Source organism: Pseudophryne corroboree, chromosome 9 (assembly GCF_028390025.1).
Source record: "Pseudophryne corroboree isolate aPseCor3 chromosome 9, aPseCor3.hap2, whole genome shotgun sequence".
Lineage (NCBI taxonomy): Eukaryota > Metazoa > Chordata > Amphibia > Anura > Myobatrachidae > Pseudophryne > Pseudophryne corroboree.
In genome coordinates this window covers 289,582,303-289,601,841 of record NC_086452.1, presented here as the reverse complement: position 1 = coordinate 289,601,841, position 19,539 = coordinate 289,582,303, and the positions used below count along the sequence as shown (strand labels likewise).

Genomic DNA, 19,539 nt, shown 5'->3' with positions numbered 1-19,539 from the left:
TGTCGCGTCCATAAACTTCTTCTGGCAGATTATGGACATCGCGCTTACTCTTGATGCTAGAGTACAAATATCTCTCTGAGCATCTCGCATATAAAGAAAAGCATCCTTTAATTGCTCTAGAGTCAATAAAATACTGTCCCTATCCAGGGTATCAATATTTTCAGTCAGAGAATCCAACCACACTACCCCAGCACTGCACATCCAGGCTGAGGCTATTGCCGGTCGCAGTATAACACCAGTATGTGTGTATATACTCTTCAGTGTAGTTTCCAGCCTCCTATCTGCTGGATCCTTGAGGGCGGCCGTATCAGGAGACGGCAACGCCACTTGCTTTGATAAACGTGTGAGCGCCTTATCCACCCTAGGGGGTGTTTCCCAGCGCGCCCTAACCTCTGGTGGGAAAGGGTATAATGCCAATAACTTCTTGGAAATTAGCAGTTTTCTATCTGGGTTAACCCACGCTTCGTCACACACGTCATTCAATTCCTCTGATTCTGGAAAAGCTACAGGTAGTTTTTTCACCCCCCACATAATACCCCTTTTTGAGGTACCAGCAGTATCAGAGATCTGCAAAGCCTCCTTCATTGCCGTGATCATATAACGTGTGGCCCTATTGGAAAATACGTTTGTTTCTTCACCGTCGACACTAGATTCATCTGTGTCGGTACCCGTGTCGACTGACTGAGGTAAGGGACGTTTTACAGCCCCTGACGGTGTCTGAGACGCCTGAGCCGGTACTAACTGGTTTTCCGGCCGTCTCATTTCGTCAACTGACTTTTGTAATGTGCTAACATTATCACGTAATTCCATAACTAAAGCCATCCATTCCGGTGTCGACTCCCTAGGGGGTGACATCACCATTACCGGCAATTGCTCTGCCTCCACACCAACATCGTCCTCATACATGTCGACACACACGTACCGACACACAGCAGCCACACAGGGAATGCTCTAATCGAAGACAGGACCCTCTTAGCCCTTTGGGGAGACAGAGGGAGAGTTTGCCAGCACACACCAAAAACGCTATAAATGTATATAAACAACCCTAGAAGGTGTTGTTTTTGATATAAGCGCTTTTAATATATCAATATCGCCAAATTATGCCCCCCTTCTCTTTGTTACCCTGTTTCTGTAGTGCAGTGCAGGGGAGAGTCCTGGGAGCCTTCCTCACCAGCGGAGCTGAGCAGGAAAATGGCGCTGAGTGCTGAGGAGAATAAGCTCCGCCCCTTTTTCGGCGGGCTTTTCTCCCGGGTTTTAAGAAAACTGGCCTGGGTTAAATACAGACATATAGCCTTAATGGCTATATGTGATGTATTTATTTTGCCACTAAAGGTATTTAATATTGCTGCCCAGGGCGCCCCCAGCAGCGCCCTGCACCCTCCGTGACTGAATCAGTGAGACGTGTAGCAACAATGGCGCACAGCTGCAGTGCTGTGCGCTACCTTCATGAAGACTGAGGAGTCTTCTGCCGCCTGCTTTCCGGACCTCCGTCTTCAGCGTCTGTAAGGGGGATCGGCGGCGCGGCTCCGGGACGAACCCCAGGAGGACCTGTGTTCCGACTCCCTCTGGAGCTAAGTGTCCAGTAGCCTAAGACTCCAATCCATCCTGCACGCAGGTGAGTTGGAAATCTCTCCCCTAAGTCCCTCGATGCAGTGATCCTGTTGCCAGCAGGACTCACTGAGATTTAAACCTAAAAAAACTTTGTCTAAGCAGCTCTTTAGGAGAGCCACCTAGATTGCACCCTTCTCGGACGGGCACAAAAACCTAACTGAGGCTTGGAGGAGGGTCATAGGGGGAGGAGCCAGTACGCACCATGTGATCCTAAAAGCTTTATTTAGATGTGCCCTGTCTCCTGCGGAGCCCGCTATTCCCCATGGTCCTGACGGAGTCCCAGCATCCACTAGGACGTTAGAGAAAACAGTTTGTTTTACAGATATTCTAAATGTAATAAAAAAAACCAGTATTTTAATTACCTGCCAGTAAATCCTTTTCACGTAGTCCGTAGAGGATACTGGGGTCCATTTAGTACCATGGGGTATAGATGGGTCCACTAGGAGCCATGAGCACTTTAAGAATTTGGTAGTGTGGGCTGGCTCCTCCCTCCATGCCCCTCCTACCAGACTCAGTCTAAGAAACTGTGCCAGAGGAGACGGACATACTTTGTGAGAAATATAGATAAGGATAGTGGTGAGATTCCGAACCAGCACACGCAACAAGAGGAAAGCCAAGCTAACCAAACTTGAAAACAGGAACAGCAACGGCTGAACCAACATTGGGCGGGCACCCAGTATCCTCTACGGACTACGAGAAAAGGATTTACAGGTAGGTAATTAAAATCCTATTTACTCTTATGTCCTAGAGGATACTGGGGTCCATTTAGTACCATGGGGATGTACCAAAGTTCCCAAACCTGGTGGGAGAGTGCTGAGGTTCCTGCAGAACTGATTGATCAAACTGAAGGTCCTCAGAGGCCAAAGTATCAAACTTGTAGAATTTAGCAAACGTGTTCGAACCTGACCAAGTAGCTGCTCGGCAGAGCTGTAAAACTAAGACACCCCGGCCAGCCGCCTAGGAAGAACCCACCAACCTAGTAGAGTGGGCCTGTACAGATTTTGGACATGGCAAACTTGCCGTGGAATAAGCATGCTGGATAGTAAGTCTGATCCAGCGTGCAATTGTCTGCTTTGAAGCAGGACACCCAATCTTATTGGGATCATAAAGAACAAACAGCGAGTCCGTATTTCTGTAATGAGCTGTTCTTTTCACATACACCTTCAAAGCCCCCACAACATCCAAAGACTTTGAAGTAGCAGTTGATGTGAAATGCGGACACCACTTTAGGAAGAAATTGCTGACGAGTTCTGAGTTCAGCTCTGTCCTCATGGAAAATTAAATAGGGACTTTTGTGAGACAAATTCCCCAGCTCCGACACTCCAAGGCCAACAGTGTGACGGTCTTCCACATAAGATATTTTATGTCCACCTCCTGTACTGGTTCAATCCAGTCGGACTGGAGGAACTGCAGCACCACATTGAGATCCCAAGGAGCCGTGGGAGGCACAAAGGGAGGTTGGATGTGCAGAACACCTTTCAAGAATGTCTGGACCTCAGGAAGAGAAGCCAATTGTTTCTGAAAGAAAATGGACAAGGCCAAAATCTGGACTTTTATGGAGACCAGACGCAGGCCCACATCCACGCCTGCCTGCAGAAAAGGCAGGAAACGTCCCAGATGAAATTCCACCACAGAACAATTTCTGCTGTCACACCAAGAGACATATTTATTCCAAATACGATGGTAATGCTTAGAAGTTACCCCCTTCCTGGCTTGGATCATAGTCGGGATAACCTTGTTAGGGATCCCTCTCCTGGCTAGAATCAGCCGTTCAACTTCCATGCCATCAATCGTAGCCACGGTAAGTCCTGATAGACGAATAGGCCCTGTTGCAGAAGATCCTCGCGAAGAGGTAGAGGCCCCCCTGCTATGACCCCCTGGTACCGCTGACGTCATTTGGAGTCACACCGGAGGAACTGCGCGTCCCTGTCAGTCAGCGTCTGTGTCCACTGCAGAAGGAAAATGGCACTGGTGCGCTGCTGGATCCTCTCATAGTAAAGCCCCGCCCCTTCAATGGTGCGCGTCTTCTCGCTTTTTTTATATTTGCTGAGGTAATTTTTGTGCTTAAAATGGAGCAGTACCGACTGGAGATGCATTCTGCCCTGTTTAGAAGCCGTGTGTCTCCATTACCCTCATGCGCCATATTCTTCTGGCTCTGTTAGGGGAGTCGGCGTGCTGCGGGAATGTACGCTCGCTGTGGTGGGATTGCAAATAGTTCCCTCAGGAGCTCAGTGTAATGTCAGCGAGGTACGGGACCATTAACCCTTCAAGAGGTTGAGCCCACGAAGCAGTCAGGCTGGTGCCAACCAGCCCTGTCTGAAAATAACAAACATATAAAATAAATGCAGAAAACTCTTCAGGAGTTTCCTTCAGCGTGACCAGCTCCTCCGGGCATATTTTCTAAACTGAGTCTGGTAGGAGGGGCATAGAGGGAGGAGCCAGCCCACACATTCAAATTCTTAAAGTGCCCATGGCTTCTAGTGGATCCGTATATACCCCATGGTACTAAATGGACCCCAGTATCTACTATCCTCTAGGACGTAAGATAAATTATAACCATATGCAAATTATTGTGAAGTAATATGCTGCCAACATAATTATGGCATACTGATTTTTGTAACAGAAAAAAAAAATGTAAAATATAAAAAAAAATGTAATTAGGTATAATATGCTATGTACTGTTTATTTTTTGTTGTGCTAGGAATACCTTTTTGTTGTTGGAGGCAATCTAGCATTACATCACTGTTGCAAGTGATCTTATAATGCTAAGGTGCCAAGGTGACCAGGAAGAAATCTCAGGGCACCCCGGGTTTAAAAGCAGTTAAAAGAGGTATGCCCCCTCAATTTCATTTTCCACCAAGGGATTTGACACATGTTGTATGCATAGTATAAGCAAATAAAAATCAGCATTACACAGGATTAATGATGGCCCAACTTTGAATAAAGGTAGATATTCCAAACATTTTGTCTTGGCTTACTCACACCAATTCTTTAGCACATAAGCGCTATTTTTCCAAGTGCAATTACAGCATATTTTATATCAATTGTCTATTGGTTTATTTTTTTTAATTTTCTTCTTCATTTAATCAGTGCAGTGACATGACAATAACAACAATATAACATTTTGGAAACATAGGTACATAACTGGTTCTCTAATTAGGTGAAAGCAACTAAGAGATATATCATTAACATAATTCCCTTACCCATTTTGACTTATTTTTAATTTATAATGCCCATAATATAAAAATACATTTACACAACTATACAACAAAAAAGACCCTCAAAAACCAACATGACTACTATTAAATGAAACAGTCATTCTCAGTGAAACCAAACTGATACTAACCAGTTATATACCCTTAGCCATTAATTAAAAAAAAAAATGAATTCACATTTTTAAATTCAATTATACATCACCACTGCCAGCAAGACATACTTTTGTGAATGGGGGCAGTGACTATTTATATGTCAAGATTCTTACTGTATAATTGCCAATAAACCGTTTTATGATTGTAGAACAATATTTGGATATCTAGAAAAGTTGATATTGGCATAGTTTCAGATTCATATGGTGATTTACAGCTTATTGTTCACTTCAACAATCACCACACATACTGTACCATTAAACAATGGTCTATAATCTGATAAAAGTCCTTTTTATGGTATCTGAAAATTATTTGTGTGGGAGTTAAATGGGTTTGGGTAGGGGTTAGCATAGTATTGGCAGTCAAGGGAGGAAAACAATTTGAAATTCAGGGATGTACTGTATAAAAAATGGAATATAGATCCGTGGAAGGTTTCCAACACCAATGCAGTAAATAATTTTACAAAGAACACATGGAGCTCATATGTTACTATCACGTAACTCTTCTGTTTCTGCACAGACAGGTGGGAGACCCCCATTTTCATTCAGTCGCTTAGCTCTGTAGGTCTCATAATGAATGTTGTGCGTTACTTCTTTGAGATCCTGTAGGTGAGTCCTAAGAAGAAGAAAGCTATTTTATGTGGGAAATGTTACATTTAGCACCAAATAGATTGTTCTTATGGGGGTAATTCAAGTTGATCGCAGCAGGAATTTTGTTAGCACTTGGGCAAAACCATGTGCACTGCAGGGGAGGCAGATTTAACATGTGCAGAGAGAGATAGATTTGGGTGTGGTGTGTTCAATCTGCAATCTAATTTGCAGTGTACAAATAAAGCAGCCAGTATTTACCCTGCACAGAAACAAAATAACCCACCCAAATCTAACTCTTTCTGCACATGTTAAATCTGCCTCCCCTGCAGTGCACATGGTTTTGCCCAACTGCTAACAAAATTCCTGCTGCGATCAACTTGGAATTACCCCCTATATCTCTAGACAGGTATCCGTTTACTAGATAGACAGTGTCTAGTTGTCTAGTTAGATAGTCAATAAATAGACACCATATGTTAGACAGGGTCAAAAGGTCGACATGAAAAAGGTAGACAGTACAAAAGTTCGACAGTGTCAAAAGGTCGACGTGAAAATGATCGACATAAAAAAGATAGACAATTTTTTTTTTAAATTTAACATGTTTTTGGACTTTTTTATACCTTCTCTATCCATGTCGGCATGGAGTCGGTTATAAACCTTGTGGCGAGTGCAGCGAGCCACTGAGCCCGAAGCGTGGTGAGCGATGCGAGCCCCGTGAGGGTATGCCTTTCTCAGGGATGTGCAGTCAGGGGAGGCAGTGCCTCCCCTGTGATTAATTAGTAAAATAATACATAGAAGATACTTATGACACATATTCTATGTCATAAGTATCTTCCTTATGTAATGCCATTTTTTTTTTTTAGTGAAATTACTTTGGGAGGCACTGATAGCAGTGCCTCCCATACAGAATAGGAACGGGGAGAGAGCGGGGAGCGGAGCCTAGCACTGGGCTGTAAAAGCCCATTGAAAAACAGTGGCAAAGCGGCACTGAAAAAAGTGCCTCGCTGACAGGGACACCTCCCCCATGTCAGCGAGGCAGCTGTAATTTGACTGCGGATCCAGGGCTGGATCCGCTGTCCAATCACCGAGACGCGGCGGGAGGCGGAAGTTGGGAAGGGAGCAGCGGTGGGTCTGCAGTGACTGCTGCTCTCCCCTGTCATGCTACGCCGGCTCTGTCCCCTCCTCTCACACACAGGCACCAGACGTCCCTCCTGCGGGCGGCTCTCACCTGCCAGAGTCCGGCGGCTCCGTCCTCCCCTCTCGCTGACAGCCACTTGTCCTCTGTGCGGCTCCGTCCGTCTCCGGCGGCTCCATCCGCACACAACAGCAGGCAGGTTTTTTTTTTTTGGTCTCTCTCTCTCTCCCCCCCCCCCCCCCCCCTCCCCTCCTGTGGATTGAAGTTTTTATGTGTAACTTACTTATTTTCCAGGTATTGGATTCTATTGGACAAGTGGACGTGATCGGTATGGGGTGTAGGTAAGTAATCTCTCTCATTTTTACAGGTCCCCCTATTGGATTCTACTGGACAAGTGGACGTGACTGGCGTGGGATGTAGGTAAGTATGTGTGAGTTTGTACGTGTGTTATAATAAAATTTTACTTTCATGGTGTGTGTGTTGTGTTTTTATTTGGGTATTTTTATTGTTGTAGAACTACAGGTACCAGCGGACCCGTTATTTCCCCGCATGCTGGTACTTGAGGTTCTCCAAGTACCAGCAAGCGGGGGAGGCTTGCTGGCCCTTGTAGTTCCACAACAAAAAACAATATTCTTTTTTTTTTACACACATGGCTATCAGCCCGGCACCCACCGCCCAGGGGTGCTGGGGACAGCCTCGGGCTTCAACCCTGGCCCTTGGGTGCCTGGAGGGGAGGACCCCCTTGATTTAAGGGGTCCCCACTCCTCCAGGGAACCAAGGCTAGGGGTGACTAGTTGGGGCGGGGGTAATGCCACGTCCGCAGGGACCTACATAAATGTGTCCCCCGGCTGTGGCATTATGTCCCTGGCTAGTGGAGCCCGGTGCTGGTTTTAAAAATACAGGGGACCTCTACATCTTTTGTTCCCCATATTTTTGGAACCAGGACCAGGCTAAGACTCCGGTGCTGGTTGTCTAAATACGGGGAACCCCTGTCCAATTTTTCCCCCAGTATTTAAACAACCAGGACCGGCTCAAAGAGCCCGAGGCTGGTTATACTTAGGAGGGGGGACCTCACGCATTTTTTTTTTACATCAATTTACTGGAATCCCTGGACAACAAAATTGCATTCATGTCCTCCTCCCACTCCCTTCCCAGTCCCAAACACTCATTTTAATTTTTTTATGATGAGCAGGCAGGCAGCGGGCATTGGCGGCATCGGACTGAGCTGCAAATTAGTGGCGGAGGGCTGGGCAGGTGATGGTGGCCGAGTTTGTAAGCCATTGGCGGTGGCAGCGGGCAGCGGCTCAGAGGCAGTAGCGGGCATTGGCTCGGCAGCGGTAGGGGTCATCGCCAGGATTCGGCAGACCATATGGTAGTGCCTCACCAGCCACTGACCTCACCGCACGCCACTGGCCTTTCTACAATTGGGGGTCCCAGATGACAAAACTATCCACACAAACTGCAAAAATGAAAAAAATAAAAAATAAATGGTGTCTATCTTTTTTATGTCGACCATTTTCATGTCGACCTTTTAACCCTGTCAACCTTTTGTACTGTCTACCTTTTTCATGTTGACCATTTGACCCTGTTGACCTTTTGACCCTGTCGACCTAATGTCTGTCTAACATATGGTGTCTATCTATTGACTGTCTAACTAGACACTGTCTATCTTTTATACCACACCCCTCTAGACCGTATTTGATTAAACCCTATAGAATCAAAAATGTATAAAGTAAATAACATTGTATTAAATACTCATTTTTATTCCAACACTCTTTAATGCTGCTATTAATAAATTCTATTTTAATGTACCACAGTATTCCATAATCAAGTGTGAGGAAATGTGTGACTGGGGACCCGGTCCACATGGAGAAAATAGGCACCATGGCACTGAAGGGGTTAATCCTCATGCTGCCCCGCAGTAAATGCGAAAGTCTCTGCCTGTCAATCAGGCAGATGTGTTCGCGGAGCAGGAGGGGGGCGGCAATGCTCCGTTTCTAAGGCCGAGACGGAGCGTTGCGGGTGCGGTGGTGGGGAAACAGAGGCATGGCAGCGTGAATAGGGGGCGTAGCATGGGCATGATCAGGGCGACTGCATGACATCACACGCAGCTACTGCGATCAATAAGATGTCAGCGGGCCTCCTGCAGTTGCAGCCAGGCTGCACCAGCAGGAGGCTTCCCTACATTCAGTGAACACGTTGAAATTTTGGTGCAACTGCAATTTCAGCGTGTTCTCAGAAGGGGGCCGTTAGCATGCTGGGCAGTTAGCATACTGGGCAGCCCTCAGCATGCGAACAAAATAATTTAAAATAGAGCTTTTTAGCAGAATTTGCAATCCTTACTGAAACAGGTCCTGAGCCAGCAGACAATGTTCTGAGCTGCAGTATTGTGGTGTGGAAAGCCTGGTTCTGTGCACAGGCTATGGTGGTCATTCCGAGTTGTTCGCTCAGTAATTTTCTTCGCATCGCAGCGATTTTCCGCTAACTGCGCATGCGCAATGTTCGCACTGCGACTGCGCCAAGTAAATTTGCTATGCCGTTAGGTATTTTACTCAGGGCATTACGAGGTTTTTTCTTCGTTCTGGTGATCGGAGTGTGATTGACAGGAAGTGGGTGTTTCTGTGCGGAAACTGTCCGTTTTATGGGAGTGTTTGAAAAAACGCTGCCGTTTCTGGGAAAAACGCGGGAGTGGCTGGAGAAACGGAGGAGTGTCTGGGCGAACGCTGGGTGTGTTTGTGACGTCAAACCAGGAACGACAAGCACTGAACTGATCGCACTGGAAGAGTAAGTCTCGAGCTACTCAGAAACTGCACAGAGAAGTCTTTTCGCAATATTGCGAATCTTTCGTTCGCAATTTTGAGAAACTAAGATTCACTCCCAGTAGGCGGCGGCTTAGCGTGTGCAATGCTGCTAAAAGCAGCTTGCGAGCGAACAACTCGGAATGAGGGCCTATGTGTATTTTGCAATGTAATACAGTATTTATAGGTAAAATACACATACACTCTTCCCTGGTGGTCTAGGAGGAATCCACAGCTCTCAGTGGGCTGCTGGGTCCAGGGCCGGATTAACAATGGGGCGGATGGAGCTGCAGCTCCAGGCCCACACTACAAATAGGCCCACAGCGTCTCCATTGCTCTGTGCTGCAGTAGACAGGAAAACATTTTTCCATCTACTGCAGCATTCTAGGCCTCCCGCTGCCTGCTCTTCCTACCCTCCACCGCCGTAGAATTGGTGCAAATACTGACCGGCGCCACAGGTATAAAGGTTCTAAATACAACTGCGGCGCAGTGGTAGTCTTCCCTGCGCCGCATACTTACAGAGAGACTTGCCTCGGCACCTTCTCCGCGCTGCAGCTGTCACAGCGTGTGATGTCACAAAGGCGCCATCCCGCCACCGCACTCAGACGTTACAGCTACACAGCAGTGCCAGCACTGAAATCCGCCCCCGTGTAGGAAGCCTTGGATGGATGCAGCATATTGTCTGACGCTCCCCAGTAGTGAGGTGAGAAGTCAGACGCTTCAAGGGCTGCCTGGCTGCTGCTGTAGCAGCTATACACTATAAATATAATAACTATATAAATATATTGAATTATGGATATACAGTACCACTTTGCAGGTTTGGCACTCTTAATGACATCCATCTGCACAGTATTTATATAAATATGTATATACCCTATACAGTGCATGTGTTTATGTGTATATATATATATATATATATATATATATATAAAAAAAATCTATATTATATAATCTATATGGATATTCTATATGGATATAAGTTTTATATATATATATAAATAAATATATATATATATATATATATATATATATATATATATATATAGGAAGATAGATAAAGATTATTATATATCAGCCTAACTCTAACCTTCCCACCCTGCAGCCTAAACCTAACCCTCCCCAGGGTTGCCTAACCTTAACCCTCCCTCCCTGCAGCCTAACCCTAACCCCCCCTCCCTGCAGCCAAACCCTTACCTCCCCACCCCTGCAGCCTAACCCTAACACCCCCCCACAGACTAAGCCTAACTTCCCTTGCCCCGTGGCTTACCAGTGAGGATTAGCAGCGGCTGGTTGATCAGGATTCCGCCATTCAGTATCCTGGCATTGTGATCCATGTAAGGATGCATTCCGAACAGTGGAGGGATGCCGGCGTCCGTATTCTGACTGCCGGGATGTCAATTGCTGGTATCCTGATCGCATTCTTTTCAGATGGTGTATCCTGCTTTAAGCCTATGGCGGCATAGTTGCAGGAGAGAGATCTTTTGATCTCCCTCTCTTAGCCTCCATCTCGCCCCAGCCATGATTTTAGAAACTGATATTGTGCTCGCAGGGCCGGTGCTAGGGTGTTCGGCGCCCCCCTGCAAACTATAAATTTGCGCCCTTCCATATTCCTTTGGCGTGCGCCGGGAAAAGGGGTGTGGTCTCACAAGTAAGGGGCATGGCCACACAATAGTACCCCCATTTAAAATTACGCCACAATGTAGCACAATCTTATTCATCTTATACGTAATGCCCCACCCGTAGTAGTAGCGTCCTTATATGTAATGCACCCCAGTAGTAGTAGCATCCTTATACATAATGCCCCCCCAGTAGTAGCAGCATCCTTATACATAATGCCGCCCAGTAGTAGTAGCGTCCTTATACATAATGCCCCCCAGTAGTAGTAGCATCCTTATACTTAGTGCACCCCCAGAAGTAGTAGCGTCCTTATATGCAATTCCCCCCCAGTAGTAGTAGCATCCTGATACGTAATTCCCCCCCAGTAGTAGTAGCGTCCTTATACGTAGTGTCCCCCAGTAGTAGACGCGTCCTTATACGTAATGCCCCCCCCCAGTAGTAGTAGCGTCCTTATACGTAGTGCACCCCCAGTAGTAGTAGCATCCTTATACGTAATCCCCCCCCCCCCCGGTAGTAGTAGCGTCCTTATACGTAGTGCACCCCCAGTAGTAGTAGCGTCCTTACACGTAATGCCCCCCAGTAGTAGTAGCGTCCTAACACGTAATGGCCCCCCAGTAGTAGTAGTAGGGGCCTTACATGTAATGCCCCCCCCCAGTAGTAGCTTTGTTATATGTAATGCCCCCCCAGTAGTAGTAGCGTACTTATACGTAGTGCACCCCCAGTAGTAGTAGCGTCCTTATACGTAATGACCCCCCCCCAGTAGTAGTAGCGTCCTTACACGTAATGGACCCCCAATAGTAGTAGCGTCCTTACATGTAATGCCCCCCCAGTAGTAGCGTCGTTATACGTAATGCCCCCCCCCCAGTAGTAGCGTCTATAAAGCGCACACACACACTTCACACATATAGACACACACATACACACCCACCATACACACACACACCATACATACACACACACACACACACACACACACACACACACACACACACACACTTATCTCTCACCCTCCACTTACCTAAGCCACTGTCTCCCTCAGTACAGCAGCCTGGTCCGTGTAGCTCCGACCCCTTCTGTCCCATTTAGCTCTGCCCATTCTGGTCCATGTAGCTCCGCCCCTCCTCTGATATGTACCCAGCCGCAGTCACACAGGTGAGGGGAGGAGGGGGGGAGGGGGCTTTTCATGCTGCCAGCGACGCACAGCAGCTGGCAGCAACTGCAGCAGGGGGGACAGGATGGCGCAACAGAGAAGGGATGCAGAGCAGGGGGAGCGCCTCTCCCTCCCAGCGCCTCCCTGCACTGCATCCCTTCGCTGAGCGGGTAGCGCCGGGCCTGTGTGCACATATGCAATGCCAGATTCACTGGTGGAGTTTTTCACAAACGTGAACAGCTTCTCCAAAATACCTGAGGAGTAGCCCTGCAGGAACAGCGACATCAGGGGCAAATGCAGGGTCCCTAGAGGGGGGTTTCCAAATGCAGTCCACAGTCTCCCGCTCTGCGGAACACTGGAGAAAGAGCTGGAGTCTGGGGGAGCAGCAGAAGAACCTAGTACCAATCCTAGACATATATGTACACATTGGTCTTTTTATATACTGGATAATGTGTGGAATACAATATCAATATTTAACACTATAGATGGTCTATACTATTTTCTGTATCAAACATATTTAACTACAGTAATAAAAATAAAATAAATGCTCAGGAAAAGTCAAACATCCCATAATAAATAACTAAATCAATAAATCAATACACAAATAGCAGATAGAGCGGCACTTTCTAAGCTCACATTCTTCCACCTGATGGTAAGGCACCTGTCTCTACTTCCTGCCAGCTACTCTCTGGTACAATGCACCTACCGAGGGCACAGATCCACACATACGGCAAATTTGGTAGAAAAAGCTGCTCCCACTGGGCATGTGCAGCAGCTCCGCTTTGTCCCTTAAATTGCATGTTGTGGCTGCAGCTCTAGTAATCATATTTTATTCTGTTGCTATTGTGGTCATAATCTGAGCGGCTGGCCTAGAGGAGGGGGTTTCCAGGCAACCGGAGACCCACCACCCCAGTGTTTTGCCTATGAGTGACAGGTACAAAGTGTGGATACTTAATGTATTTTAATGTATTTTTTTATTCAGTGATCAATTATTATAAGTGGTGTATGCTAAACATAAAGAGGGGAGGAAGATTGAGGTAATTGAAGGTAGGTGGGAAGCTATGTCATCCATGGTGCTAGCCATACCCCACAGCACAGACCACCCCCCTATATCAGTTGCCACCCCCCCACCATGCTGGTCACACCCCCTGTGGCAACACACAATAGGCAAACGGAATGCCTTCTCTTGCAGCCTCATCCCTGAAAGTGGCATGATAAGATTTAACACAGCTCACTAAATGGTTTCAGTAAGGGGGAGAGTCCGACCTGCCTGCGTCCCGCTAATTCGGCTATGACCCACCCCAGGAATAGACGACTCGGAGGCAAGATTTTGGATGAATAATCTGGTCACAGCTTTATTTTTTGTTACCTCGTTACCTATGTTGCAGGGCACCAAAAATAAGCAGTGGGCAAGGCAAGCTTTCATTATCCCCCTGATTATTTCCCGGGGGTGTGCCCGCCTACCCGGTAGGCGCCACAGCCACACCTCTCTAGGGAACCCGCCCCCCTGTGGCGCATCTCACACTCGCTTGGCACGCAGCCCACATGGCCCAACCGTCCAAAGCTGGTGCCGAGCATGCGGCCATTTTGCCGCGGTGAGTCTGCAAACCTCGGCTGGTTCCACCTTTACCTATGCCTTGCGCGCTGCTGGTTTCCGCCACCCGAGGCTCTCAGGCCACCCTGAGAACTGAAGTCCCCACCCTGCAACTAATGCTCAACAATTGCCTCCAATGCCTCCTGCACTGCGTTGTTAAATAAATCAATGCCTACGTCTGACAGATGCACCCCATCCCTTCTATACATCCCCCCCCCCCCTGTTGCTCATAATGTCCACGTGCCGTATTGTGCTGCCCCCCAACCCCGTGACCAGCTTACTCACTGCCGTGTTCACTTTTTTCCTTGCTCTATCCATGCCCACCCCCCTCCAAGCTCCATACCACATCAGCCTGGGGATGATGCTCGACCAAACCAACTCGGCCGCGCTCCAGCGGTCCTTCACCCATGCCAAGACTACCCCCATGGCCCTAACCAGATCCTCACTTCCCACCCCAGCTTCCTAATGCATTTCTTAAATGCTGCCATGAACTGGAACTTAGTTAGCGAAGTCGCATCTCCGTGGACTAGGAAATTCTTTCCCGCCTTAGGCCAGATATTCCCTGACTGCAATCACTGGGCACACCACTGCTTTGTGTTGTGCCTTCAAACGAACCCATCTACCCTTGCCCCCCTGATCAGTCTTGGACTTCTGTATCTTGCACAGCACCATGTCCTCCGCGATTGTGACGTTCCCATTTTGAAGTCCCGAGCTGAGTGCCTGCTTACTCTCGGCCATCAGCTCGCTCACTCTGAAAGCTCCGCTGAATGCCATGATAAAGGCTGTTCTAAACAACATAGCCTCGCGCGTGTCCCTGCATACCAAAGGCACCGCGCTGACCAGCTTTTCTAGCCTTTCTATGGTCACTGGCTCTCTACTGTCAGGTTTCTTCCCCTCTGCCCTGGCCCAGCCCTTCATTATCGTGCGCACCACAAAAGCCTTGATCTCGTCCTGGCCGCCCTCAAGTTTGGTAAAAAAGGAAATGCCGGCCAGTGTAGTGCTAACCTTGGACCTGGAAGCCCGCTCCCTTCTCAACATACCTAGGAATGCCAGTAATCGCTGTACTGCGGCCTGACCCTCCTGGCCTGGCATGCTCCTAAACTGCTGCCACTTCTGCCAGCCGGCCTTGTATGCTTTCCATGTTTTTGCCACCAGCGATTGCTTGACGAGGTCACTCAGATTGGCTCGACTATCTGCCAAAGACGGGAGGGGCATGTTAAGCCTGTCGTACGCGCATGCGGCGCTAATGCCCTAAAGACCTCCCACTTCTGCCTGGACAATGCGTTTGGTAAAACATTCTGCTCCCCGGGTACGTGTTTGGCCCTGAATGTGATATTATGCCGCAGGCAGGCCGCAACTAGCCTCCTCACCAGCCTGATAACTGGCGGGGATGACGTACTTTGACTGTTCACAATCTGCACCACCCCAAAGTTGTCGCACCAGAACAGAATGCGCCTGTTGGCCAGCCTGTGACCCCCCCAGATGTCCACTGCCACTACTGGAACAATTCCAAACCTGCCAAGTTCTTGGTCAGCCCTGTATCCGTCCACCGGACTGGCCACCGCTCGGCGCACCACTCCCCTTGCAGATAGGCCCCGAAGCCAGTGGCCCCTGCTGCGTCGGTGAACAGCTGCAACGCGTGATTGTGCAAAGTTGCTGTTTGCCACATGCACACTCCGTTGAAATGTAGGATGAATTCCTCTCATACTCGCAAATCTTCTTTAAGCTCCCTGGAAATGCGGATAAAATGGTGCCTTTTTTTAATGCCTGCCATGGCTTGCTCCAGCCGCCTTTTAAAGAATCTTCCCATGGGAATTACCCGGCACGCAAAATTCAGCCTCCCTAACAAGGCCTGCATCTGAGCCAGAGTAACCTTCTTTGCTTTCACGCAATGGATGACCTCCCTACCTAACCTCTCCACCTTGTCTGCCGGCAACCTGCATTCCCCTTTTTCCGAATCAATCTCTATGCCCAAGTATGATATCACTACCTTTGGCCGCTCGGTCTTCTCCTGCGCAATGGGAACCCCGAATTCCCTTAGCATGCTCTGGAGCTCCCCCAACAGCTGGCCGCACTGACTCGACTGCGGTGGACCTGCCAGCAAGAAATCGTCCAGGTAGTGCACTATGGCCTTCGACCCTGTGCGCTCCACCAGACACCATTGTAGAAATGAGCTAAACGCTTCGAAGAACGCGCAAGAAATTGCGCACCCCATGGGCAAGCATTTGTCTATGAACCAGTAACCGTCAAAACGGAAACCCATGAGCCTGAAACTTTCAGGGTGCAGGGGCAGGAGCCTGAAAGCGGATTCGATGTCCAGCTTTGCCATGAGCGCACCCTTCCCCTGCTTCCTCACCATCTGTACTGCGCTATCAAATGATTGGTACTGCACCGAACACTGGCCCTTATCCAGGGCATCGTTTACTGATGCTCCTTCTGGGTATGATAGGTGCTGGATGAGCCGGTATTTTCCTTGTACTTTCTTAGGGACCAGGCCCAGCGGCGAAATCACCAGCTCTGGTATTGGCGGGGAACTGAATGGCCCCGCCATCCTGTCCAGCACCAGCTCCTTCACGATTTTGTCTTGTACCTCCAGCGGTTTCTCCTCGATGGACTTTAAATTTCTGCTATTAACTGTTGGTGGCACACTTCTTGATATAGGAATCCTGAACCCCTCAGCAAACCCTGCCCACAACAGCTTGGCTTCGTCAGGCTTGGGGTACCTGGACAGCCACTTCAGGACCCTGCCCAGGTTGACCGGGCTAATTGCTTTTGCTAGTCCCTGCTGCTGGGGGTAGTTTTTGTGCGTAACTAGCCCTTTTCTTGTTGCAGTTTTTTCCTGAGTGATTTGCGTTGCAGAAACTGCAGGCGTGCTTAAACTTGCACTTGCCTGTGACTCGTTGAATGCCCAGCATTTGAATTCCTGCTTCTGCGTGCTAGGCCTCCCCGCACCGGGCTTCTGCCCTGGCAGCCCTTTCTCCGCTGAGCTGCTTGCTTGCGCTCTGAGCCACTCATCTAAATCCCTGATTCCAAAGTCTATGGGCTTGTCGCCTGCCACATTCCGCCTAAATGCCTCATCGTACGTGTGCCACACCGAGCTGCCGCACTCCTTATACGCAGAATAAATAAGATCTGTATACTTTAGCATGCCCATGGCCGCCTCCGGATAGGTCTCCATAGAACAACCCGTGTAGGCAAACATGCCGCTCAACCAGTTCTCTATTGTCTTGTAGGAGTCTGATGGTTCGCCCCCCTTTAGCGTGGCCTTCTCCTTGTCCCTCAACCCTGCCACTGTAAGCGAGCAAATATCCACGAACGCTCCTTTCACAATTTCCTTCTTAGTCTCCTTCGGCAAGAACCTGGCCACTGACCCCCAACTCGCATCCTACCGACACCCCATCCTGCAGGAACCCCCCTGCCTTCTTTTTCTTCACGTGGCCCATCTGGCTACCCGACGCATCTACCCCTGGGGTGCTAGTCTTCTTCTTTTTACTATTTTCCCTCGCTAGCTTCAGCTGCTCCTTTAGCACCTTTACTGACTCGTCCTCCTCAGATTCTGACGAATTACTGTCCTACGCATTAACCTGCACTGGTGACCTACTACCGCACACACCTGTAAACCTAACAATAGTATTGCTAATCTCCTGCACAACCCCCGCATTAACATTCACAGTATCAACATTGCAATTATTACTGATGTTCTCACCATCCTTGCGCGAAGAGGAATCATCTGTCCCGCTGTTGGTGTCCGCTGCGACTCTTGGATTGCTCTCGCTGGCTGTGGCGTGAGGAAGCTGCACTGCTGTCGTTGAAGCCACACTGAACGTAGCGCTGGCCGTGCCGTTTAACTCTTGTGTTGGCCCACTGGGCTTGGTGACGGAAGCGGCCGCTGAGTTGCTGCCTGTCGTGCTGCTGTGGTAGCCGCGCTGGATGCACCGTGGGCCGTGCTGTAATTTCCCGGCGGTGCCTGACTGGACCCTGATGGTGCTCCCACCTGCTGATGCTCCTCCCCTTGTGCTGGCTCGGTGCCGTGATGGCATAGCGGATTGCCGTGTTGTTCGCTCCTGCCTCTGCATAAGAACTGATGAATGTCCTCTCGCCTGTCTCTATGATAGTGTCTCTCGGAACGCTCCCAGCAGCAGCGGCAGCCGTGATGCTGCATGCTGAACTCCTGCGGTGATGAAAACGCGTAGCAAGTGGCCCCGGCTGGCGACCTCTGCGCCCTTGTTTGTCCGTAAGGGGAAGGGCAATGCCGCATGCTCCTGGGGAGGGGAAAGAACTGGGGGGAGCTGTGCTGCTGGTATAATGACCAGGATGATCGATCCTCTTGCTGCCCCCGCCCCCTGCTGTAAAGGGTCTCGACCGGCTGCCCTCTGTCTCTTGGTGTAAATGGCGGAGGCTGCACCGCTTTTTTAAACAGTTGCATGGAGGCCAGATACACCCATGCCCCTTGCGAATCTGCCGCCGGTTTATGCTCGCTGCTGTATTCTTCCGACCCCTGCTGCTGGTCTGCTGCCCCACTTTGATAGACCCCCCCTGCCCGCTGGGTATGCTGGGGAGGGGGTATGTGGCCCTGTCTGTGGTGCTGGGGATAAAAAGCTGCTGCTCATCACAAGTCTCCTGTTCCTCCCCTCCCACCACGGGCACGTCTGCCTCCGTAGCCCCGGGCCTCCTCCCTGCTATCTCCGGGGTTCCACTCACCGCTTGCTGCCGCCTGGCGATGCTGGGGGGCTCCCTAGCTTGCCCATTCCTCCTTGCTGCCTTTATTCCATGCTTCCCCCTGGACCTTTTCCTTTTTGGGTCCTGCCATGGATGTTCCTCCCTCCGGCCACTAGGGGGAGCTCTGGCCGGCTGGGCTCCGGCTACATGCTGCTGCTGGCTCCTTCCTCTATGATCTGCATGCTCCCCTGCCCGGCTGCCTCCCTAAAATGCTGGGGCAATGATCTCCTCCTCACTGCCTTGGCTAGCGGGATCCCTTGTGCCTCCATGCGTGCGGTAAGGCCCTCCTTTGTTCCCCTTGTTGTCTGCTGTGGCCGCGTGCGTGATCGCTGCCCGTGCTGCCGCACAATAGCTCCCGTACCCCGCCCCCGGCTTTTAACCCCTTTCTTGCCACCCCCTCCTTGCGGCTTTCTACTGGCCGCCTGCTCGTCCCCCCTTTCTGCCGCCGTTGGCCCGCGGGCTGCACGGCGTCCCTCCTCCTTAGCCTGCTCCGGCGCCATTACCTGACTCCTGCGAGCTCCAAATAGCTTTCCCTCCAGGAGACTCTGTATGGGTACCTTGTTTGCTCATCTCTGGAGCTCGGATTAAAGCTTTAGGTAGCTGTATCCTGGAAGTCCGTTTTGGAGGAAACATTTCCCTCACTCTAGATGTGCAGGTACATTGACTATCACTGCATGTGGGCTAAAGCACAGAGAAGTGACCACTTCAAACTGTCCAATAGGGACAATGTTATAGGTCTGGTTGCTAGGCACATACACATGTAAGTTGATTGTATAAAAACCACAGGGTGGGAGTACCCCCTGTGTAATTGTGTTGTATTAGGATAAAAGGGGCTTGTATACCCTGTTTCTGTGTATATCTTCTGTGACTTCAAGAAGAGTTGTACTTCTGTGAACATCTACATTATATGCTGTATTCCCATAAGCAATATCTACAAAGTAAGAGTCTTTTGAAGACTGTTTA

The 19,539-nt window shown here is 49.3% G+C and overlaps 1 protein-coding gene across 7 annotated transcripts in view; it reads right to left on the bottom strand.

Annotated features, from left to right (window-relative positions):
* Positions 1-5,120: 5,120 nt before the first annotated feature.
* Positions 5,121-19,539, bottom strand: part of SEPTIN3 (septin 3) — a 490,493-nt gene continuing 476,074 nt past the window's right edge. For 6 of the 7 annotated variants that reach the window (XM_063940342.1, XM_063940340.1, XM_063940341.1 and 3 more), the window contains one exon: positions 5,121-5,591. In XM_063940342.1, coding sequence (XP_063796412.1) covers positions 5,456-5,591 — 136 coding nt within the window. In that variant the 3' untranslated portion in view covers positions 5,121-5,455. The remainder of the gene's footprint in view (positions 5,592-19,539) is intronic. The other variant, XM_063940345.1, reaches the window with a different exon arrangement.